This window comes from Canis lupus, chromosome 27, assembly GCF_003254725.2.
Source record: "Canis lupus dingo isolate Sandy chromosome 27, ASM325472v2, whole genome shotgun sequence".
In the NCBI taxonomy this organism is placed as follows: domain Eukaryota; kingdom Metazoa; phylum Chordata; class Mammalia; order Carnivora; family Canidae; genus Canis; species Canis lupus.
The window spans coordinates 30,705,073-30,725,357 of NC_064269.1; the positions used below are offsets into that span (position 1 = coordinate 30,705,073).

Here is a 20,285-nt window from a genome sequence, read left to right on the forward strand (position 1 = left end):
TTGCCATCTCCAAGTATAGAGGACCTTAGCAAATAACCTTTGTTGATATAGTTCTTAAGCCACTAACTTCAACATTATTTATTGTAAGAGATTTAGGCAAACCATAAATCTTACTAAGCTTTGAGAATCCTTAAATCTTAAAAAAGTACTTTTTGGTCTGCCACTGTAGAAATTCTAAAACCAGTATTTAGTGAATGCCCAACACTATTTCAAGATATAAACAAAAAGCAAGACATTGTACATGCCCTCAACAAGTACACTAGTTTTTAAGAGATTGATTTTATTTATTTATTTATTTATTTATTTATTTATTTATTTATTTAATGAGAGAGAGCAAGCACATGCAGGAAGGGGCAGAGAGAGAGGGAGAGAATCTCATGCAGGCTCCATGCTGAGTGTGGAGCCTGATGCAGGGTTCAATCTCATGACCCTAAAATTATGACTTGAGTTGAAACCAAGAGTGAAGGCTTACCCAAGTGAGCCACCCAGGAGCCCTCAGCAAGTACACTATTAAAACAGAGTGAATGTGGGAAAGAAAGGGGGTAATTTATATTGCAAAATGGCAAAGACTTCAACAGTCGTGTACAGTATACTGGAAATCCAGTCTGGGCTCCCAAATTATGCTTAATTACTAATTTTTTTAATTGGGCCATTTTAGGAAAATATGCTATACAACATGGCTGAAAGAACTACATTAGAAGCCATTCCTGAGAATAAGATATCTTAAATTCATTTTAAATATGAGTTACTGGGATCCCTGGGTGGCGCAGCGGTTTGGCGCCTGCCTTTGGCCCAGGGCGCGATCCTGGAGACCCGGGATCGAATCCCACATCGGGCTCCCGCTGCATGGAGCCTGCCTCTCCCTCTGCCTGTGTCTCTGCCTCTCTCTCTCTCTCTCTCTGTGTGACTATCATAAATAAATAAAAATTAAAAAAAAATAAATAAATAAATAAATATGAGTTACTTTCTCTTGGACAGTTCTTCACTCTTACATATTTAAAATCATTTCTATTCTTTAAAAGGGGTATGTTTTTTATGGATGGAGGGAAGTTAGGCAGAGTTACCTAACATATCTCATATATATGAACTAAATATTCCCCTTCAAGTTTGGTAACAGACTTGTTGGACAGGAAAAAGAAAAAACTAGACTCATTAAAAGAAAAAAAAAAAAAAAAAGCTATGTTCCTCTGAGTACAGAATACTGAATTCAGTTGTTTCTAAGCCAGACTCCATTCATTTGTTCATTTACATACTTGTTCATTTATTTGCATAATATTTTGCTATGGGAATATAAAAAAAAGTGTGATGATATGCATCTTTTAAAACTAGATGTTTGCTTCAGTTCTCCATATTCTGCTTATGATTATGGAAGATTAACAAGTTTTATCAGGACATACAAGCACAAACAGGGTAGTTTTTTTGGTAGTAATTTACATAAGTGAATTAGTCCAATATTAAAATTTCCTTTTATGAGTTCCTAATTTGAACCTACGCACCTTCTTATCCTATTTAGCTTCATGATAAACCATCATTTAATAGATCAAAGGTCTCAAGAGAGACTAAGTGCCATTTGAATTCAAGTCATCTCATTCTAAGGCCATTGTATTATTATTATTATTATTATTATTATTATTATTTTACATACCAGTTATAAATAATTGTTAAGTTATAGCAGGTAAATAATTTATCATTGTTAATTGGAACCCTTACTATTTCTTGTTTTTTAAGATTTTATTTATTTATTTGAGACAGAGAGAGAGAGAGAGAGAGCGAGCACGCACTGAAGGAGGAGAAGCAGACTCCTCCCTGAGCAGAGAGCTCAATGTGAGGCCTAGTGCTGGGCTCAGTTCCAGGACCCCGGGATCATGACCTGAGCCAAAGGCAGATGCTTAATAACTGAGACACCCAGGCACCTCCTTGCTATTTCTAATTAAGTCTATGAAATGAAGGGAAAAAAATCCTTTCATCACCACAAGGGACAGTTACATTTGGACCTCCCCCCCCACACACACACACTCTCTCTTCCACATTCGTCTATTTCCCTCCCAGAAACTGTCATGTTTCAGGAGGCAGATGATGCAGACAGTGTAGATGCCTAGTGTTTGACATGGATAATCCCAGCCCAGGCCAAAAGTGAGGGTTGGTCAAACTACAAATTTAACAAAGGGAAAAATAAACTTACTTCTTCTATCTAGCTCATAAACAATGCAACGAAAGAAGGGTTTCTGATTCAAGATATGACAGTCTTGCATTTATCGCCTAAAGAAATCAAAAAGTATATCACAGTACCAACTATAAAATATCTCCAAACCCCCCAGAACTGTGGAAGGCCAAAGCTTGATATACTCAGACTTTTATAAAGACTATTTTCCTAACATTACATGTGAACAGATTTATCTGTTTAAAAGTCAACCTTAATTCACCTAAAATCTAAAATCAGTGATATTGTGATTTATTCTCTGTCATAATTGGACATACTTCATTTTAGCCTTTTTCAGTTCAAAAATGTTTACATTATGAGTATTTCCTTTCCTTAGTGTTAATTAAAATCCTGCAGTATGTGGTATTTAGTGGTTTAGTGCTGACATACACAAGTATTAATCTGACTAAAATTAGCCTAATTAAGATTGTTATTAAGTCTTACATAAAGCAGAAGTGTATAACACAGTAGGTAGCAATTATCTTGGCTTTTAAATAACATTTAAATTGAAATGTGGATGAAGTACTTTCAAATATCTCACAGACCTTCCTCTTTAAAATAAAAACTTGAAAATTCACATTTTAACCCCATGTCCTTTATGATAAAGGGACAGCCAAGGTGTTGGTCACTTTTTACGAAACCAGTAACTATGCTTGTTCTAAAAATTGACAGTGATAAAAGGTTCCTTTTTGAGAGAGCCTGGGTGGCTCAGTCGGTTAAGCAGCCAACTCTTGGTTTGGCTCAGGTCGTGAGCTTATGGAACAGGAGACTGAGCCCTGCCTGGGGCTCCACCCTCAGCATGGAGTCTACTTGAAGATTCTTTCCCTCTGCCCCTACTCCACTTGTGCATGTGCAAGTGTCCTCTCTCTCTCCTGAATAAATAAATAAATCTTTTTTAAAAAGGTTCCTTTTTTGATTTGAACCAAAGTGCTTGATAAACTAAAAATTGAGTCAGGGGTCCAATTACCTTCATTGCACATAGGATTATTTTAGCAAAACCACTCTTTTATTACTACAGTTTTAGAATTGATGCTTCCCCCCCCCCCAAAGATCACAGTGCATGCCCATTGAAAATACCCAATGAAGAAACTGTAAATACTAGTAAAAAAAAAGTAATGTGTAAATATCTCTCCTGAATCATTAATTCACTCAATTGTTGATTTGTTTCATTAAAGCATATCAATGTTCTCAAGTTCTTATTTTTAAGGTGGACATCAACAACAGATTAAACTTGAGGTAAAGTAGGCTATCTAGAACACCAACCGAAACAATAATTGATGTCTTATAGATACATTTGTGAATCTGATCTCTATGTAAATGTGTTACCTGCTCCATATTTAAAAATTAAAACACCAACTAAAGCTGACTATCCTGAAATGAGTTCCAGTGGTCTAAAGAGATACAAAAGATAGAATATGAATACCTCAATTCAAATATAGGAACACACTACTAATAGGAACAATAAAAGCAAAAAATATGCCATTCTTGTAGTGGGTAAGTAATATCTTCTGCAAGGTAGCAGATACATATGACAATAAAATCATAGCTGTCTCTGTGAGAGTGGTTTATGGACACCCATATACTCTTACATGAGCAAATTTTCTATTCTGGGAATTGGCCAAAATCATGGATCATTGCTCACTAGAATTTCATACTCACAGTTATATTATGTATCAGAAACTCATATATCAGAATACCCATTAAAAAATACCATAGTTTTCTCAGTCAGTAAATTTAACCAATAACTAAAGAATCTTAACATATCTATTTTTTAGTATTAGATTTTGTTTCAATATGAAATGGCAATATTTGAATAAATTCTGACTTTTCTTTATTTCATTGTGGTTTAATTTGGAAAATTATTACATGGCAGGGTAATAGAATAAACTATAAGAGCTTCAAGACTCTTATGGACTTGTCTACAACTACACAGCTGATATTAAAACATACATTATTTATCTGAATATAGTATCTCCTGTGGAACCATGTGCTTTATCTTGTAAATACAGATCTGCTGGAAGTTTAAAATGTGTACATTCTGATAAACTACACTCTGCTTTAGACGAGTTATGATCTCATAGAAGTTAAGAATAAAAATGGAATGGATTAAATTTAGGTTGGAATCAAACTTTGTTTTGAATTTTAAGAAAGTCATTTTTCACTAGCATCAGAGTGCAGTAGCAAATAAAAAGCAAATGTAGTTATCTAGATCCTTCAGGTAAAAATATGCTTTGCCCTAAAATATCTGGGTAAATGAGTTAAATATTTGCGCTTCGCTTGAAATTGTCTAGAGAACCGTCTTTCATTGGATTTTGCTAGATTAGGTCTCATAGTGCTTTCTTCGAGAGTAGTACTTCTCAAAGTTTAATGTGTACAGGAATCTCTGAGGCTTATTGTTTAAATGCAGATCTGATTCATTCCTTCTAGGCTGGAGCTTGAGATTCTGCAGGGCTAGCAAGCTCCCAGGTGATACCTATGCTGCTGGATAGGGATTACAGTTGAGTATCCAGGACAAAGAGGCCATGAGACTGCTCTGTCATGTTTCATGCTTGTGTTCAGGCAGCAGGAGCCCAGAAAAACTGCCACAATTTCTCATGAGGTCAGAGCTAAAATTCAGGAGTAGGCAATAAAAGCTGATGGCTAAACCAGGGCCAAATCTGGCCCACCATTTGTTTTTACACTGCCAGCAAACTAAGAATTATTTTCACAGATGAACATTTGATCTGATGATAAGAAACAATAACTTTAAATACCAATAAACTGAAATTCCATCACCTCCCCAAAAGAATCATTATTTTGAATTTCATCAATCAAAAATTTGTGGAACATTCTATCTCTTGTTGCATAAATTACCTTCATATCTTCAAAATTTTGCCCTTTGTCCCACAAAATCTAAAATGTTTATTATTGGGCTTTAACAGAAAAAAATAGCAAATATCTTGTCTAAGCTTTTGCCTCTAATGCTACAAACTTTTCTGAATAAAAGATAACCTTGTTTAAATAGTACAAAGTGATAACCAAAAAAAGGGGGATGAAGAGGTGGAGGTGATGTTTTTTTTATCTAGATTACCCTAAATTAGTTAGGATGAAGGGCATCATAGAAGATTCTCATAGACTTCAAATTCTAAAACGAGACAGTTTGAGCACTTTCTTTACAGTTCATATGATTATCATGGACAAAATAGTTTGTGCAATTTGTACAACTTAATTTTTTTAAGATTTTATTTATTCATGAAAGACACAGAGAGAGGCAAAGACATAGGCAGAGGGAGAAGCAGGTTCCCTGCAGGAAGCCCAACGCGGGACTTGATCCCAGGACCCTCTGGATCATGCCCTGAGCCAAAGAGAGATGCTTAACCACTGAACTACCCAGGTGCCCCAGTACAACTTAATTTTTATATAATGCCTGAACACACCTGTATCAGTTTTCTCAGGCTGCCATAACTAAATACCACAGACTAGGTGGCTTAAACAACAGAATTTTTTTGGTCACCATTCTGGACAATAAAAGCCCAAGATCAAGGTGTAGGAAGACTAGGTTTTTCCTAAGGCTTTTCTTCTTGGCTTGCAGGTGGCCATCTTCTCACTATGTCTTCACATGGCCTTTCCTCTGTGCATGCACAGACATGGTGTCTTTTCCTCTTCTTCTAAAGACACTATTGGATTAGAGCCCTACCCTTATGGCTTCATTTAACCTTAATTACCTCTCTAAAACCCTTGTCTTCAAATAGTGATGTTGGGGGTTAGAACTTCAATATATGTATTTTGAAAGAAACATAACTCAGTCCATAGCAACACCAAATATATGTATAAATCCATCTCTGAAATTGGGTGACATATTATAATGGATTGGCAGGATATTTTTTTCCTTTCTCAGCGATACATAAAAATGTATTTCTTCGTATAGTTGAATTCATCTTAGATTCAGGAAACATGTTAGGTTAGCAAATAAATAATTCTGAAAAATTCTGAAATTGTTTTCAAATTTTAAGTGTTATTTGTCTAAGTGAATACTGCTAAGTAATATGATTACTAAAATATTTTTATTTAGATCAGTGATAAGTTTTACATATATACACACATACTATATTTATAAAATAGATTATTTATTATGTATATTTATTACAGATTATAAAATATAATTATATTTATTTAAAATATAGTATATAATATATAATAATTTATAACTTTTTGTGTGTGATAAGAAAGAACACAAGGTCTATCCTCTTAGTAAATTTCAAGTGCACAATAGAGTATTATTAACTATAGTCACTATGCTGTATGGTAGGTCTCCAGGACTTATTCATCTAGTATAACTGAGACTTCATACCCTTTGACTAACACTTCCCCATTTCTTACTCATCCTAGTCCCTGGCAACTCCATTCTATTCTCTGATTCTATGAGCTTGATTACTTGATATTCCATATGTAAGTGTTATCATGTAGTATTTGTCCTTCTGTGTCTGGCTTATTCTACTTACCATAATGTTTTCCAGCTTCATTCATATTATCACAAATGGCAGGATTTCTTTCTTTTTTAAGACCGAATAATATTCCATTGTATGTATATACCACCTTTTTTTTTATTCATTCTTTATTCATTTGTCCATTCATCGACATTTAGTTTGCACCCATGTCTTGACTATTGTGAATAATGCTGCATTGAATATGGAAACACAGATATCTCAAGATCCTGATTTCGATTCCTTTGGATGCATACCCAGATTTGAGATTGCCAGATTACCTGGTAGCTCCTTATTTGATTTTTTTTAGAATATCTGTACTGTTTTCCATTGTGGCTACACCAATTTATACATCCCCACCAATAGTGTGTATTAGAGTTCTTTCTCCACACCCCTACCAACACTTGTTATCTCTTGTTTTTCATAATAACCATCTTGACTGGTATAAGGTGATAGCTCATTGTGGTTTTGATTTGTTTTTGCCTGATGATTACTGATGCTGAGTACTTTTTCATATACCTGTTGACTATTTCCATGTATTCTTTGGAGAAGTGTCTATTCAGTTCCTTTGCCCATTTTCTACCAGATTTCTTGACACTGAGTTTTAGAAGTTCTCTATTTTGACTATTACCTCTGTATCAGATACATGGTTTGCAAATACTTTCACTATTTTATAGTTTTCCTTTTCATTTTGTTTGCTATGCCAAACCTTTTTATTTTGTTGCAGTCCCACTTGTCTATTTTTGCTATTTTTTTTTTGCCTTGTACTTTTGATGTCATATCCAAGAAATCATCACCAAGACCATTGCTTTTCCATGTTTTCTTCTAGGAGTTTTACAGTTACAGGCCATATGCTTAAGTTTTCAATCCATTTTCAGTTAATTTTTTGTACATATAAGAGTTCAATTCCATTTTTTTTGCATGTGAATATCCAGTTTTCCCAATTTGAGACTGTCCTGTCCCCATTGTGTATTTCTGGCACCTTTGTCGAAGATTATTTGACCGTATATGCATGGGTTTATTTCTGGGCTCTCTATTCTGTTCCATTGGTCTATATGCCTGTTTTTACACCACTACCATACTGTTTTTGTTATTGTACATTTGTAATATTTTTCAAAATCAAGAAGTGTGATGCCTCCAGTGTTGTTCTTGCTTAAAACTGCTTTCGCTATTTGGGATCTTTTGTGTTTCCACATGAATTTTAGAATTGTTGACTTCAATATCTGTAAAAAAGATGTCACTGGGATTTTAATAGAGATTGAATTGAACCTGTAGATCACTTTGAGTAATATGGATATCTTAACAATATTAATTCTTCTAATCCATGAACATATGATGTCTATTTATACCTAATTTAATTTTTTGATCCATGTTTTAGAGTTTTCAGTTTACAAGTCTTTTGTCATCTTGGTTAAATTCATTCCAAAGTATCTTATTCTTCTTGTTGCTATTGTAAATGGGATCATTCTCTTAATTTCCTTTTTGAATAGTTCATTCTTGTGTATAGAAATACACGTGATTTTTCATGTTGATTTTGTATAATGAAACTTTACTGAATTTGTTGATTAGTTCTCACAATTTTTTGTATGTATTCCTTAGTATTTTCTGTGTCAGATCATGTCATCTGCAAACAAATTATTTACTTCTTCTTTCCTGCTCTGGACACCTTTTATTTCTTCTTTTTTCCTAATTGTTCTGGTTAGGACTTCCAATTGTATGCTGGATATCAATAGCAAGTGTGGGCCAGTAAAAAGTAGGGGAAAATATTTCAGAAGAACAAAGCAAAGACTCTAAGATGGGAAAAAATTTAAGGTCATCAAGAAAAACCAAAAAAATGTGTCTGAGAAATGGTCCAAAAAGGAGAAAGTAGCAAGCAATTAGAGTGAAATGATAAGCACAGGCAAGATCATAAAGGCCAATTTAAAGATTTGGGATTTCATCTTATCATATGGAAATCCATAGAAGAAATTTAGCAGAAGAGTAACATTGAATTTGCATTTATATAAGATCTCCCTGAGTCTTAGGTACTTAATAGGGTACAGGTGGATAAGAATGAAAAATGGAAGCCACATAGTCTGGGTTAAAAATAATAATGACTTGGACTAGAATGATGACAGTGGCTATAAAGTGAAGCAGGTTAATTCACAATATATTTTGAAATAGAACCCGGAAAACTGAATAATATATTTGGAGATAGGAGGAAAGACAGAGGACCCTTGATTTCTGCCTTGAGCATGTGAAGGTACTGGAGGAGATGGGGAAGAGTGAAGAAGAAGTAGGGGAAAGATCAAAAGTTCTGTTTTGTGTAATCACTTCTTTGAAAACTTCCCTTAGAGATTACTTGTATTTCTGACCTCTTTCCATGGTTTTAGCTCTTTTTCTTGCCCCAAATGTAAATACGTTGAAAGACATTTCTAAATGTTCTCTTCACTCACTCCCCATCATTTTTTAATTTCACCTGACCTTAAATTTCCATTCCATGTAGATGATTCATTAATCTTCATCTCTTGACTCAACCAGTATTCTGACCCATGATTCACATTTTCAAGTGTTTTCTGAGTACTTCTCTTTGAATTATCTCTTTGTGCCTCTACCTCAACTCAAAATCAAATTCATTTTCTCCCTATCATGGGTCTTACTGATATTATGGGTAGTACCATCTTTCCAGTCAGCTAGACTTACACTCAACATTAACATCTGCTTCCTCCTTGCTCTTGCTGTGGTTTTATCAGTGGAATCTATTGCATCTTATGTTTATATTCTCTGTTTCCTGGAAGTGGGAGCCCTGACTGTAACTTAAGCCCCCATTATACTATATCAAGATTTTTAACTTTCTATCTTCCTACCTCCACTACCTCTCCCATTCTATCAACCAGCACATAGCCTTAAGAGCAATCATCCTGAATGACAGTTCTAATCATTTCACTTGTGTCTCACATCTTCAGTGATTCCATTATCTTCAGAGCAATTTACAAATTCCTTAAAAATATATTAAATGCCTCTTATGATCTGACCTCAATCTATCTCATCCCCTGATTCCCAAATAACTTGTTTCTCACTATTCTGAAAATCTGTCTGAATCTTTCACAAGTCTGTTTTTGCTCATGCCAATGATACTACCTTCACCTCTCCATATGGACACTCTTCTTTTTTTAAAGCATAAAATTATTTTTCTCATCTCCCCAGATAGAAATAAGTTCTTCTTCTTAGATTCCCCAATAGAATATGAGTTGGCAATGACTGAGAACAGATATTTTTTAATCTTATATCTCCAACTATGCCTAACATACTGCCTTGCATACAGCAGGAAGAGAGTAAATAGTAAATTGAAATGACATATTAGCTCTTTTTGGTAAGTCTATAATGTGCCAAGTAATCTAAATAAATGCAAGTTTGTGATAAATGTGATCTTAAAAGTAGATAATATTAAAAAATAAAAATAAAAAAAATAAATAAAAAAGTAGATAATATTGAAACTCAAATTTTTAAACGAGGTGTTTAAAGAACCAAAATCTCTACCCCACTATCTATGAGCCTTTATGGAAACTAATTTAAAATAATTAAAAACTCCTCCAATTTTCTGTTATTCAGAAATTTCTGTTATTCCTCCTTTTTTATACCATCTATTTCTTAGAGACCCAGTAAAGAGCAGACCTTACAGATGCATTTAAATACTGAGATATAATCAAAAAATTTACCTACCAGTTTCTCTATCAACCAAAATAAACACTAAGCTATTTAAACATTAGATTGATTTTTTTGAATTGAAAGCTTTGCCTTATCTGAAATTTTATGCAAGTTAGCAAAATGTGACTATCTCTAAATTTCAAGTAAATTCCATCAACCTCAAGTTTGCCTCTGTTTAAACGATGGGATTAAGTCCAGTATATATTAATGATAAATTGAGGAATGGAATGGTTACAGTGGATATAAACTATAAAAAAATCATAACAAAATCCCTACTCATTTTCAACCAAAATTTTTAGATAATTCCTTAAGAGTGAAAGGGGAGATGCCTGGGTGGCTCAGCGGTTGAACATCTGCCTTTGGCTCAGGGCGTGATCCCAGGGTCCCCAGGATTGAGTCCCACATCAGGCTCCCTGCAAGGAGCCTGCTTCTCCCTTTGCCTATGTCTCTGCTTTCTCTCTGTGTCTCTCATGAATAAATAAATAAAATCTTTAAAAAATTAAATTCAAAAAAGAGTAAAAGGAAAAGAAGAGCTAGACCAGTTTTTTCATAATTGCCTCCATTTATACTCTTTATCTGGTTAATTCACCTTTACTATTTTTTTCTAAACAAAAGTTTCTAGTCTTTAATTCTCTAATGGCTGCTTTACTTCTGCAAAGATTAGAGAAATGTCAGAAAACTGAAGACAGATTATGTCAAACCATTTTTAAATGATTAAAATCTTATGAAGAGACTTTATTTTAAATTTCTCTCAAATTATTTTTGACTAATATAATATCAAAAATAATATATCTTATCTGAGGACAAAATTCAAAACTATTGCTTTACTTTCAATAATTGCTCCCTATTGCTACCAGGAGCTGTTATAATAATACCAGTACAGTATCTTATTTAAATCTCATAGTGACCCTACAAGGTAAGCATCATTAACCCCACCATAGAGTTGAGGAAAGTGATCATGAGGCTAACTAACGTTCCAGAGGCCCTCTAAGCAGTAAGTCAGGAAATAAGGAGTAGGTGCAGCTGTTTCTGAGAGACTAGAGTAGAAGTACAGGAAAGTCATATAACACAGCTAGCTGGCATCTGGATATTTCCAAGGCAAAAAAATATTGAGGAAACGTCCCCTAGTATCAATGTGAAAGAAATGCTGTGGTCTATTACACTGATTTGGGACTTTTTCTTTCTTTCTTTCTTTCTTTCTTTCTTTCTTTCTTTCTTTCTTTCTTTCTTTCTTTCTTTCTTTCTTTCTTTCTTTCTTTCTTTTTCTTTGTCTGCATTATTTTCCTTCAGTCGCTGGAAATCTTTCTGCTGCATTGTCTGTGATGGTCGCTGGCTTCTTTGAAATACACAGAAAACACTTCCCTCCAGTGGAGCAGCCTCTTTCAGGCAAAGTCTTCACCGTTTCTTCCATGCCCTGTTTTCACCTGGTTCTTCAGTACATTTTACTTGGAGTGGCTGAAACACTGGTCAACCCAGCCTGTGAGTAACGATTTCACCACCTCATGTAAGAACACACTAAGTCTTTATACAGAACACATCACCTCAAGCGGTTGGTGACCTATTCACTCCCTGGAGATTTCCCACAATGCTTCAGAACAACCTATTAATCACTCTCATTTTTAAAAAATGCTTAATTTCTCTTCATTCCTCTGCCAGATGCAGAACAATTATTAATTCTACCTGAAAGTAGACGGAAGGAAAGATTTACGAACTTAAAAGCAGTAACTATTTGGTCAAATACACAAGGGGAGGAAAAAACTGCTAAAACATAGAAGACAAATCCAGTATACTCAGATAAAAACTCTCCTCTCTTTCTTCTTCCACCTCCCACCCTCTCACTCATACATAAATTCACATATATATAGTCCTTCCAAAATGACATTTATAATGTACTCTGAGAGTGTATAAACATGCAAATGAAATGAAAATTTGAGCCAATTTTCCAGATAACTCAATGTCTTTAAATTAAGTTACACTAAATTAAGTGTGATCACTGGTGTTTTATAAGATGGGTTCAAAATAACTTTATTAAATATCAAGGGTTTTCTGGATTATCTAGATAGCTGATATTAATTAAACTAGCCACTTTACAATTCATCAAGATAGTTCAGTGATTCTTGCTATACAACGGAGTGTGTGTGTGTGTGTGTGTGTATTTATTAGAGTAATCTATTGCATCTTATTTTTTACCTTCGTTATATTTCCCTGCAGTAAGAGGGATTATAACTGATTATAACTTATTATACTTCATCAAGATTGCTTTTTGGTTCCTATCTTCCTACCTCCACTATATCTCTCATGCTACCAACCAGCACATGATCTTTAGAGCAATCATCCAAAATGACAGTTCTGATCATTTCACTTGTCTAAAATCTTCAATTATTCTATTATTTTTCCAAATTCCTTAACTATATATATTTAGTAAAGATACATATATATGCACATATATATATATACATATATATGATACCAAAGCAATTCATTGAATAAGGTAAAAATAAAATCAATTAATAGAGTTTGTGTGGGATGTGATATCTGTCACCCCACTGATCCTCAGGGTTGATCTGGCTGATCAGGCTGACTAGACAGGTGTCCTCTTCCTCCCTCAATGCTTCATGTGTGTCTCTCCCAAAGCTGCACACTCAGTGGAAAAAGATGATTTTCCGCACAGAGGAGAAGCATTCTTCAGTCAAGGGTATGTGAGTAGCTGCGTGCCTATGCTAGCACCTCCAAACAAGCTCTCAGCATACATTCATAGGACAATGTAGGGTAGTCAAGCTTCCAATGCTCTAGACACATCTAAATGAGGTGCTGCATGTGGCAGTCTGACTTTCAAAAAGCGAGAAGAAGAAAAGAAAAGAAAAGAAAAGAAAAGAAAAGAAAAGAAAAGAAAAGAAAAGAAAAGAAAAAAAAAGAAAAGAAAAGAAAGAAAAGAAAAGAAAAGAAAAGAAAAGAAAAGAAAAGAAAAGAAAAGAAAAAAAAGAAAAGAAAAGAAAAGAAAAGAAAAGAAAAAGAAAGTTTATGGGACTATAATCATATATGTGTGTTAGACTTCTTTTTAAAAAGATTTATTTATTTAGTTTGGATGGGGTCAGGGGGCAGAGGGAGAGGAAGATAGAATATCAAGCAGACTCCCTGCTAAGTGTGGCACCCGACTTAAGGCTTGATCATGACCTGAGCTGAAATCAAGAGTCAGATGCTTAACTGACTGAGCCACTCAGGTGTCCTGTATTTGACTTCTTTTTATATTTTTAAATCCTTCCATTCAATACATATTATATAGGTAAATTGTTTTATGAGATTCTTTGATGTTGATGTCACTGTTTGATAATACAAGAAATACAAGAGAACTATAAAAGAACACCACTACACAAATGTTTGTGACTTCCCTGACATCGTTTCTAGAAAATTGTTGGAGGTAGCCAAAATTTTGTAGGTTAGAAATGAAGCATGGGAATGAATGCAGATGATTAGTGAATAAAGTCAGAAAATTCCCAGCAATCTTAACAATAGTGATTCAACGTACAAAAGTCAGAGAAGTACTTACAACCATAGACAATTAAAAAGGTATATCATGTAATATAAACCTCTTAGTCTACCCTTCCCTGATTTACCCATCAGGAAATTGACATCCAACTAAGTCAATTGTCTTATCTGCTATATAGGTCATGGGGTAGGGACCAGAAGATTGTTTTGATTTCCAGCTGTGACTCTTACTACATTTGTGACCTTAAGAATTCATGTAACATCTAAGCTTCATCTTTCTGATCTTTAAAATGGAAATAATTGAAATTCTCTATATCACAGCATGAGTGTAAGAATCAATGGGAATGGGGACTGCTCCATGAAAATTAAATGACAACATGTGAAAGGGTGTTTTGAACTGTAAATTCAACAATTACTCGAACCTCCCACCCACCCTCCCAAAAAAAGAATTACTCTTCTGGGAGGCAGTACAGCATACTGGTTAATATCTATGGTCTTAAAGTCAGACAAATCCAAGTTTAAACCCAGTTGTGCCTTGACTAAGTGTGTGACTCTACACAAATTATTCTGCATTTCTGAGCCTTTCTCATCACCTATAAAATGGGGAAAGATTGTTGACAGGACTGTGTGAAGTACTTTATGTAGAAGAAAAAGTAGAGTACCTAGTATATAGATAGCACTGAATAATTATCAGCTATAATGTGTGCTGCTATTATTATTCTAATCTTTCACATGAATTAATAGGGGAAGACTCAGAATTCAAGCCCAGATGTCCTGCTCATACCTCTTTCTACCACACCTATCACCACCTGAACACTGGTGGTGTGAGTGAAATTGTGTCTTTCTCACGTGAGTCATCCTAAATCCCTTTTTTCTCCTTACTTCTCACATCCAATCCAAAAAGACTCAGTCTTTACTCTGCAATATAATATAAATCTGGCCATGTCTCACTATCTTCTTTTCTATTCACTTAGTCTACGTGGTCACCATTATCTCATCAATTCAATCAGAGCCTACTGACTCATCTCTCTGCTTCTTCTTCTGCCCCAGGAGTTCATTCTCTTCAAAACAGGCATCATGTTCTTTCCAAAAGAAGTCCTATCATTCCCCTGCTTCAAATTTCTCAATAGAATTTTGAAATTAATACCTTAAATGGTGAATAAGACTGCCCATGATTTGGCCTCTTGTACTGCTCCAACTACATTTTATAACATTATTCCTTCTGACTACTCCACTAGAAATTTGATGATCTTCATTCTGTGTTTCTAAAGTGTCAAACTTACTTTTGTCCCAAGGCCTTTGTGTTTATTCTTCTCTCTGCCTACAATTTCCTCTCCTCTATTTTCAAGTGTCTGGCTTCTTCTCAGCATCAAATTTTCTCAAAGATTATCTCTTCAGAGAGGCTGTCCAGGTGATCCTATCACTTTCACTCCATTACCCTGTTCCATTTTTTCTAATAGCACTTGTCAGGACCCACAATTATCTTATTTATATGTGTATGTTTACTGCCTGCCTCTCACCATGTGAATGTACAATCTTTAAGCAAAGATTCTTATCCTTATTGTCCATCCTTAAGTTATGAAGTTCTTTCTCCCTTAAAAGTGCATGTACAGGGAAAATTATTAATAAATATACTGAATAAGCAAATGAATTGATAAAATTTATAGCTATTTCTATGTGAGTATAATAAAAATATATCATTCAAATTACTGACAATGACCCACAGTGATGGCACTGAGCAAGAGGGTACAGTGGATTACTCCCAAATTTCAGGGATATTGTTTACTGTACTAAGTCATATCATATCTTAGAGATGATCTACAAGAAAAAAAAATGGAAAACTTTTCAAATTATGTCTTAGTTATAGCAATGTATACCCCAGCTATCTGATAACCTGTGTTTGTTTTATTTATTCAAAAGATACTGTGTTGGTATCTACAATATGCTTGGTACTACTCTAGAACCTTAAGGCACATCAATTTAAAGAAAATTCTGCCATTGTAGAACCTACATTCTACCAAAGGGAGAAAGGTAAATGATAAGTGTAATAAATAATTAAATTACAGAACATGTTGGGTGATGAGTACTCTAGAAAAAGAAAAGATAGGGCAGGACTGTATTGCCTAGCATAGGGGGCAGCAGGTTGCAGCATTAAAGGATGGATAGGATAGACCTCAATGAGATACTACTTAGGCAAAGCCTCAAAAAAGTTGAGGGAATCAACCACATGGATATCTGGAAAGAACATTACTGTTAGCAGGGGAGTTACTAAATGCAAAGATGGAAATATACCTGACAATGTAGTGTAAGAGGTCTTGTGAAGTTGGAGGAGAGTGAAGAAGAGAGAAACTAGTAAGAGATGAGTCAGAGTGGCCACTGTAAAGACTCTGACTTGGGCTCTGAGTGAAGCAGGAAAAGGAATGACATGCTATTACTTACTTACACTTTTTAAAAAATATTTCTGAAGATACTTAATCTGCCTTCTTCATTTCATGTTCCACACATACATAGAAAAGTAGCAGTTGGTTACCATCCTTACAAAGTTCCAGCAAGCATCACTGTATAAAACTATAGGTTGTAATTGTGTACATGTAGACTCTAAAGAATTTCAAACATTTCCAGTCTTCCAGTTCTCCTTTCTGCTCCTCATCTCTTCCCACTCACACGTTGATCTTCCTTACCTTTCACTGTTGAACCAGTATTTGAAATATTTAGTCAGTATTTTCTTCTTTTCCAATGACTTCCATTCCTGATAACTACTTCCCTTGATCTGGAGGCAATTTCTGCGCTCTGTTTACCCCATGGTGTATTTTTCTAGGCTTCACAAATGAAGTCAAGTCCTACTTTATACAGCAAAAGGCCAGAAGAAAATTCTCCAAAGAGAACTGGTATAAAAATATACCTGCCCTACGACCCAGCAATTGCACTGTTGGGGATTCACCCCAAAGATACAAATGCAATGAAACGCCGGGACACCTGCACCCCGATGTTTCTAGCAGCAATGGCCACTATAGCCAAACTGTGGAAGGAGCCTCGGTGTCCAACGAAAGATGAATGGATAAAGAAGATGTGGTTTATGTATACAATGGAATATTACTCAGCTATTAGAAATGACAAATACCCACCATTTGCTTCAACGTGGATGGAACTGGAGGGTATTATGCTGAGTGAAGTAAGTCAGTCGGAGAAGGACAAACATTATATGTTCTCATTCATTTGGGGAATATAAATAATAGTGAAAGGGAAAATAAGGGAAGGGAGAAGAAATGTGTGGGAAATATCAGAAAGGGAGACAGAACGTAAAGACTGCTAACTCTGGGAAACGAACTAGGGGTGGTAGAAGGGGAGGAGGGCGGGGGGTGGGAGTGAATGGGTGACGGGCACTGGGTGTTATTCTGTATGTTAGTAAATTGAACACCAATAAAAAAAAAAAAAGGAAAAAAAAATCTTATTCTGAAAAGGATGTTACAGATTATTTTCAGTTACTTACACTTTTTTTATTAAAGATTTTATTTATTTACTTATTCACGAGAGACAGAGAGAGAGAGAGAGAGGCACAGAGACACAGGCAGAGGGAGAAGCAGACTCCATGCAGAGAGCCTGATGTGGGACTCAATCCCGGGTCTCCAGGATCATGCCCTAGGCTGAAGACGGTGCTAAACTGCTGAGCCACCTGGGCTGCCCAGTTACTTACACTTTTAAAGAACCCTTCTCTCTGCTGTGGAGAATATACTACCCTGAGGAAAAAGACAGATTAAGAATATACTACAGTGAAGAAAATGATAGAAGATAGGTGAATTAAGGAAAGAAAAATGAGTGCTTCAGACCAGGATGGTATCAGTGTGGGTGGTGAGAATAATCCAAGCTTAGTTATATTTTGAGGAAGGAACAATAGGGTATGAGAAAAAGAGAAGAGTTAATGATGACATCAAGGTTTATGGCGTGAGCCTCCGGAAGGATGGAGTTGCCATCTTCAGAGAGACAAAAGACTACAGGTGGAAGAAGCTTTGGGGAAAAGATCATCAAGTTTAGTTTTGGACCTGAATAAGATGTCAGATAGAGGTTGACAAGTAGGGAATTGGATTCCAAGTCTATAATTTCATATTAAGTTAGGGGATATATGCAAATCTGAGAGACACAAGCTTATCGATGGTATTTAAAGCAATGGGACTAGTTGAGATCACCAAGGGAGTCAGGGACATTAGGAGTTGGTGTTATACAAAGAAGAGGATGCAGGAACTCAACCCTGAAGCACATCATCAAGACATTAGAAGAAGATGAGAAATTTTCAAAGAGAGAACTGAAGTGACAAGCAAAAAAAAACAAAAAAGCAAAACCAAGAGAGCAGTATCTTAGAAGTCATATGAAAAAGTGATATCAAGGAGGAAGGAGTGTTCATCAAATGCTGCTAATACATCCAACAAGATGAGGACTGAGAATTGACTATCTGACTGAGCAATATGGCAGTTATTGGTGGTTTGGAAAGGAGCTTTCTTATGTGGGATGTGGGAATGCACAAAAGCCTGCTTAGAATGAGTTTAAGGGATAATGGGAGGAGAAGTATTGTAGATGATTCATGTGAAGAATTTTGCTGCAAAAGAGAATAAAGGAATGGGACAGTAGCTGACAAAGTAATGGAGTTAAGAATGAGTTTTTTATATTTGTATAAGGAAGGAAAGTGAATGGCATCATACAGCACATTGGTGGGAATGATTCAAAAGAAAGAGAAAGAGAAAAATAAGAGAGAGAGGGAAAATTAATAGTATTGGAGTGGGGGAAATCACTGCAGGGAGAGAGGTTGAGATCTAATTTACAAGTTGAGAATGTGGCTGTAAGTAGTAGCAAGGATGCTTCATTAATGCTAACAGTTTGGAGGACAGAGTATATAGGTGCAGGAACTTCTGTGTACATAAATAGGTGTGGAGATTCATATGGAAACTCCCCGATGGCTGATTGAAGTAAGATGTAAGGCCATGAGCTTTGAGTGAAGATATGGCTGTACGGGGGGGGGGGGGGGGGGGGGTTGTTGAAGAGAAAGGAGAGGTATGAAATTGTTGTCTAATATGAGAGAATGAATGAGCCAGGAAGATATGGAACATTGCTAGGGAGCAACAAGAGACCATTTGATTGTGGTCAGGAATTTAAAATGAGTTGGTCAACATGGTTATGCATTCTTCTTCCAGAAATATTGAGCAGCATGGATCTAGGGGCAGGGATGGCAGAGCGTGAATTGTTTGGCCAATCAATTTCCAGAAAGCAAGAGAAAGGCAAGGGAAAGAGGGTATGTGAAAGAGTATCATCATAGCAATTGACTGTGGAACTTAACTTGGCTAAGAAGAGGAATAGGATCATAGAGGCATGAAAGAGGTGAGCATAAGGAAAGGAGCGATGGAGTGAAGGCCCTGAAGGAGTCTAAACACCTTTGTGGTTGAGCAGCAGTTAACTGGGAAGACAGAAAGTTGTAGTTAGTGGGGGATGCACAAAGTTGAGATTGTGGAGCATTTACAATTACTGGTCTAGGGCATGGGTCAGCAAATGTCTTCTGAAAAGTGTCAGATAGTAAATAGATTTTTCACACCAGGCAGACAGTCTCTGTTACAACCACTCAACTCTGTCATTGTGGTGTACGAGAAGTCATAGACACATAGATAATGAATGGGTGTGCCTGTGTTCCAATAAAACTTTCTTTATAAACACCTGGCAGGCTGAACCTTACCTGATGGTAGTTCACCAAGTCCTGGTCTGCTGGCCTGGGGGCCAACCAAGGTTTAGGGTGTGAGCATGGTAATGAGCGGCTAAGGTAGTGTTGAGGACAGGGACATTAGAAAGAAGGTCAAGGGACTGAGAAACCAAGAGCTGGCAGGATGCAAGTTTAGAAGGATGATCTTTATACATAATTGTCAGGAACTAAGGCAGGAATAGAACTGGAGAATGTGACAAGGAGAGAGGAGCTGATAACGTTGACTAGCAGAGGAAGATGGCCTAGAAATTGACAGGTGACTACACAAAAGAGAAGTAGAAGGTGATCTGATTGAATAACACTGATATAATCAGAAACAATGAACCGAAGCTCTTGAGAGATGAGGGAGGAATGGTGATCTGGACAAAGTTCCATAGCCCCAGACAGAGGTCCTTTCTTACATATGTTCGAAATACTCACCCAACATAAGAAGCCCATCTAACCGTTTAAGAACAATTGGAGTAAAAGAAATTTCAGCAATGAGTCCCCAGTACCAGGTGCCTCAGGAAGGTGGTAACAGCTCTACGGTTTAGAGCTTCCACAGATGCTGTGATGGGGCATCTCTGCAAACACTAAGCAGCCTCCGCCTGGAGGCACATTTCAGCTCTCATTGGCAAGACGAGCTCTCACACACACTGAGTATTTTTTACTGTGTCTTCATGGTAAAATGAGAACTTTGGAATAGTGGCAGACTTGTGGCCACTATCTA

At 35.9% G+C, this 20,285-nt stretch overlaps 1 protein-coding gene across 2 annotated transcripts in view; it reads left to right on the forward strand.

Annotated features, from left to right (window-relative positions):
- The window catches only part of SLC15A5 (solute carrier family 15 member 5), an 82,426-nt gene that overhangs the window by 33,941 nt on the left and 28,200 nt on the right, over nt 1-20,285 (forward strand). The window contains exon 6 of one of the 2 annotated variants that reach the window (XM_025455658.3): nt 11,641-11,829. The exons of the other annotated variant lie outside the window; for it this stretch is intronic. Coding sequence (XP_025311443.3) covers nt 11,641-11,829 — 189 coding nt within the window. The remainder of the gene's footprint in view (nt 1-11,640; nt 11,830-20,285) is intronic. 2 annotated transcript variants of the gene reach the window in all.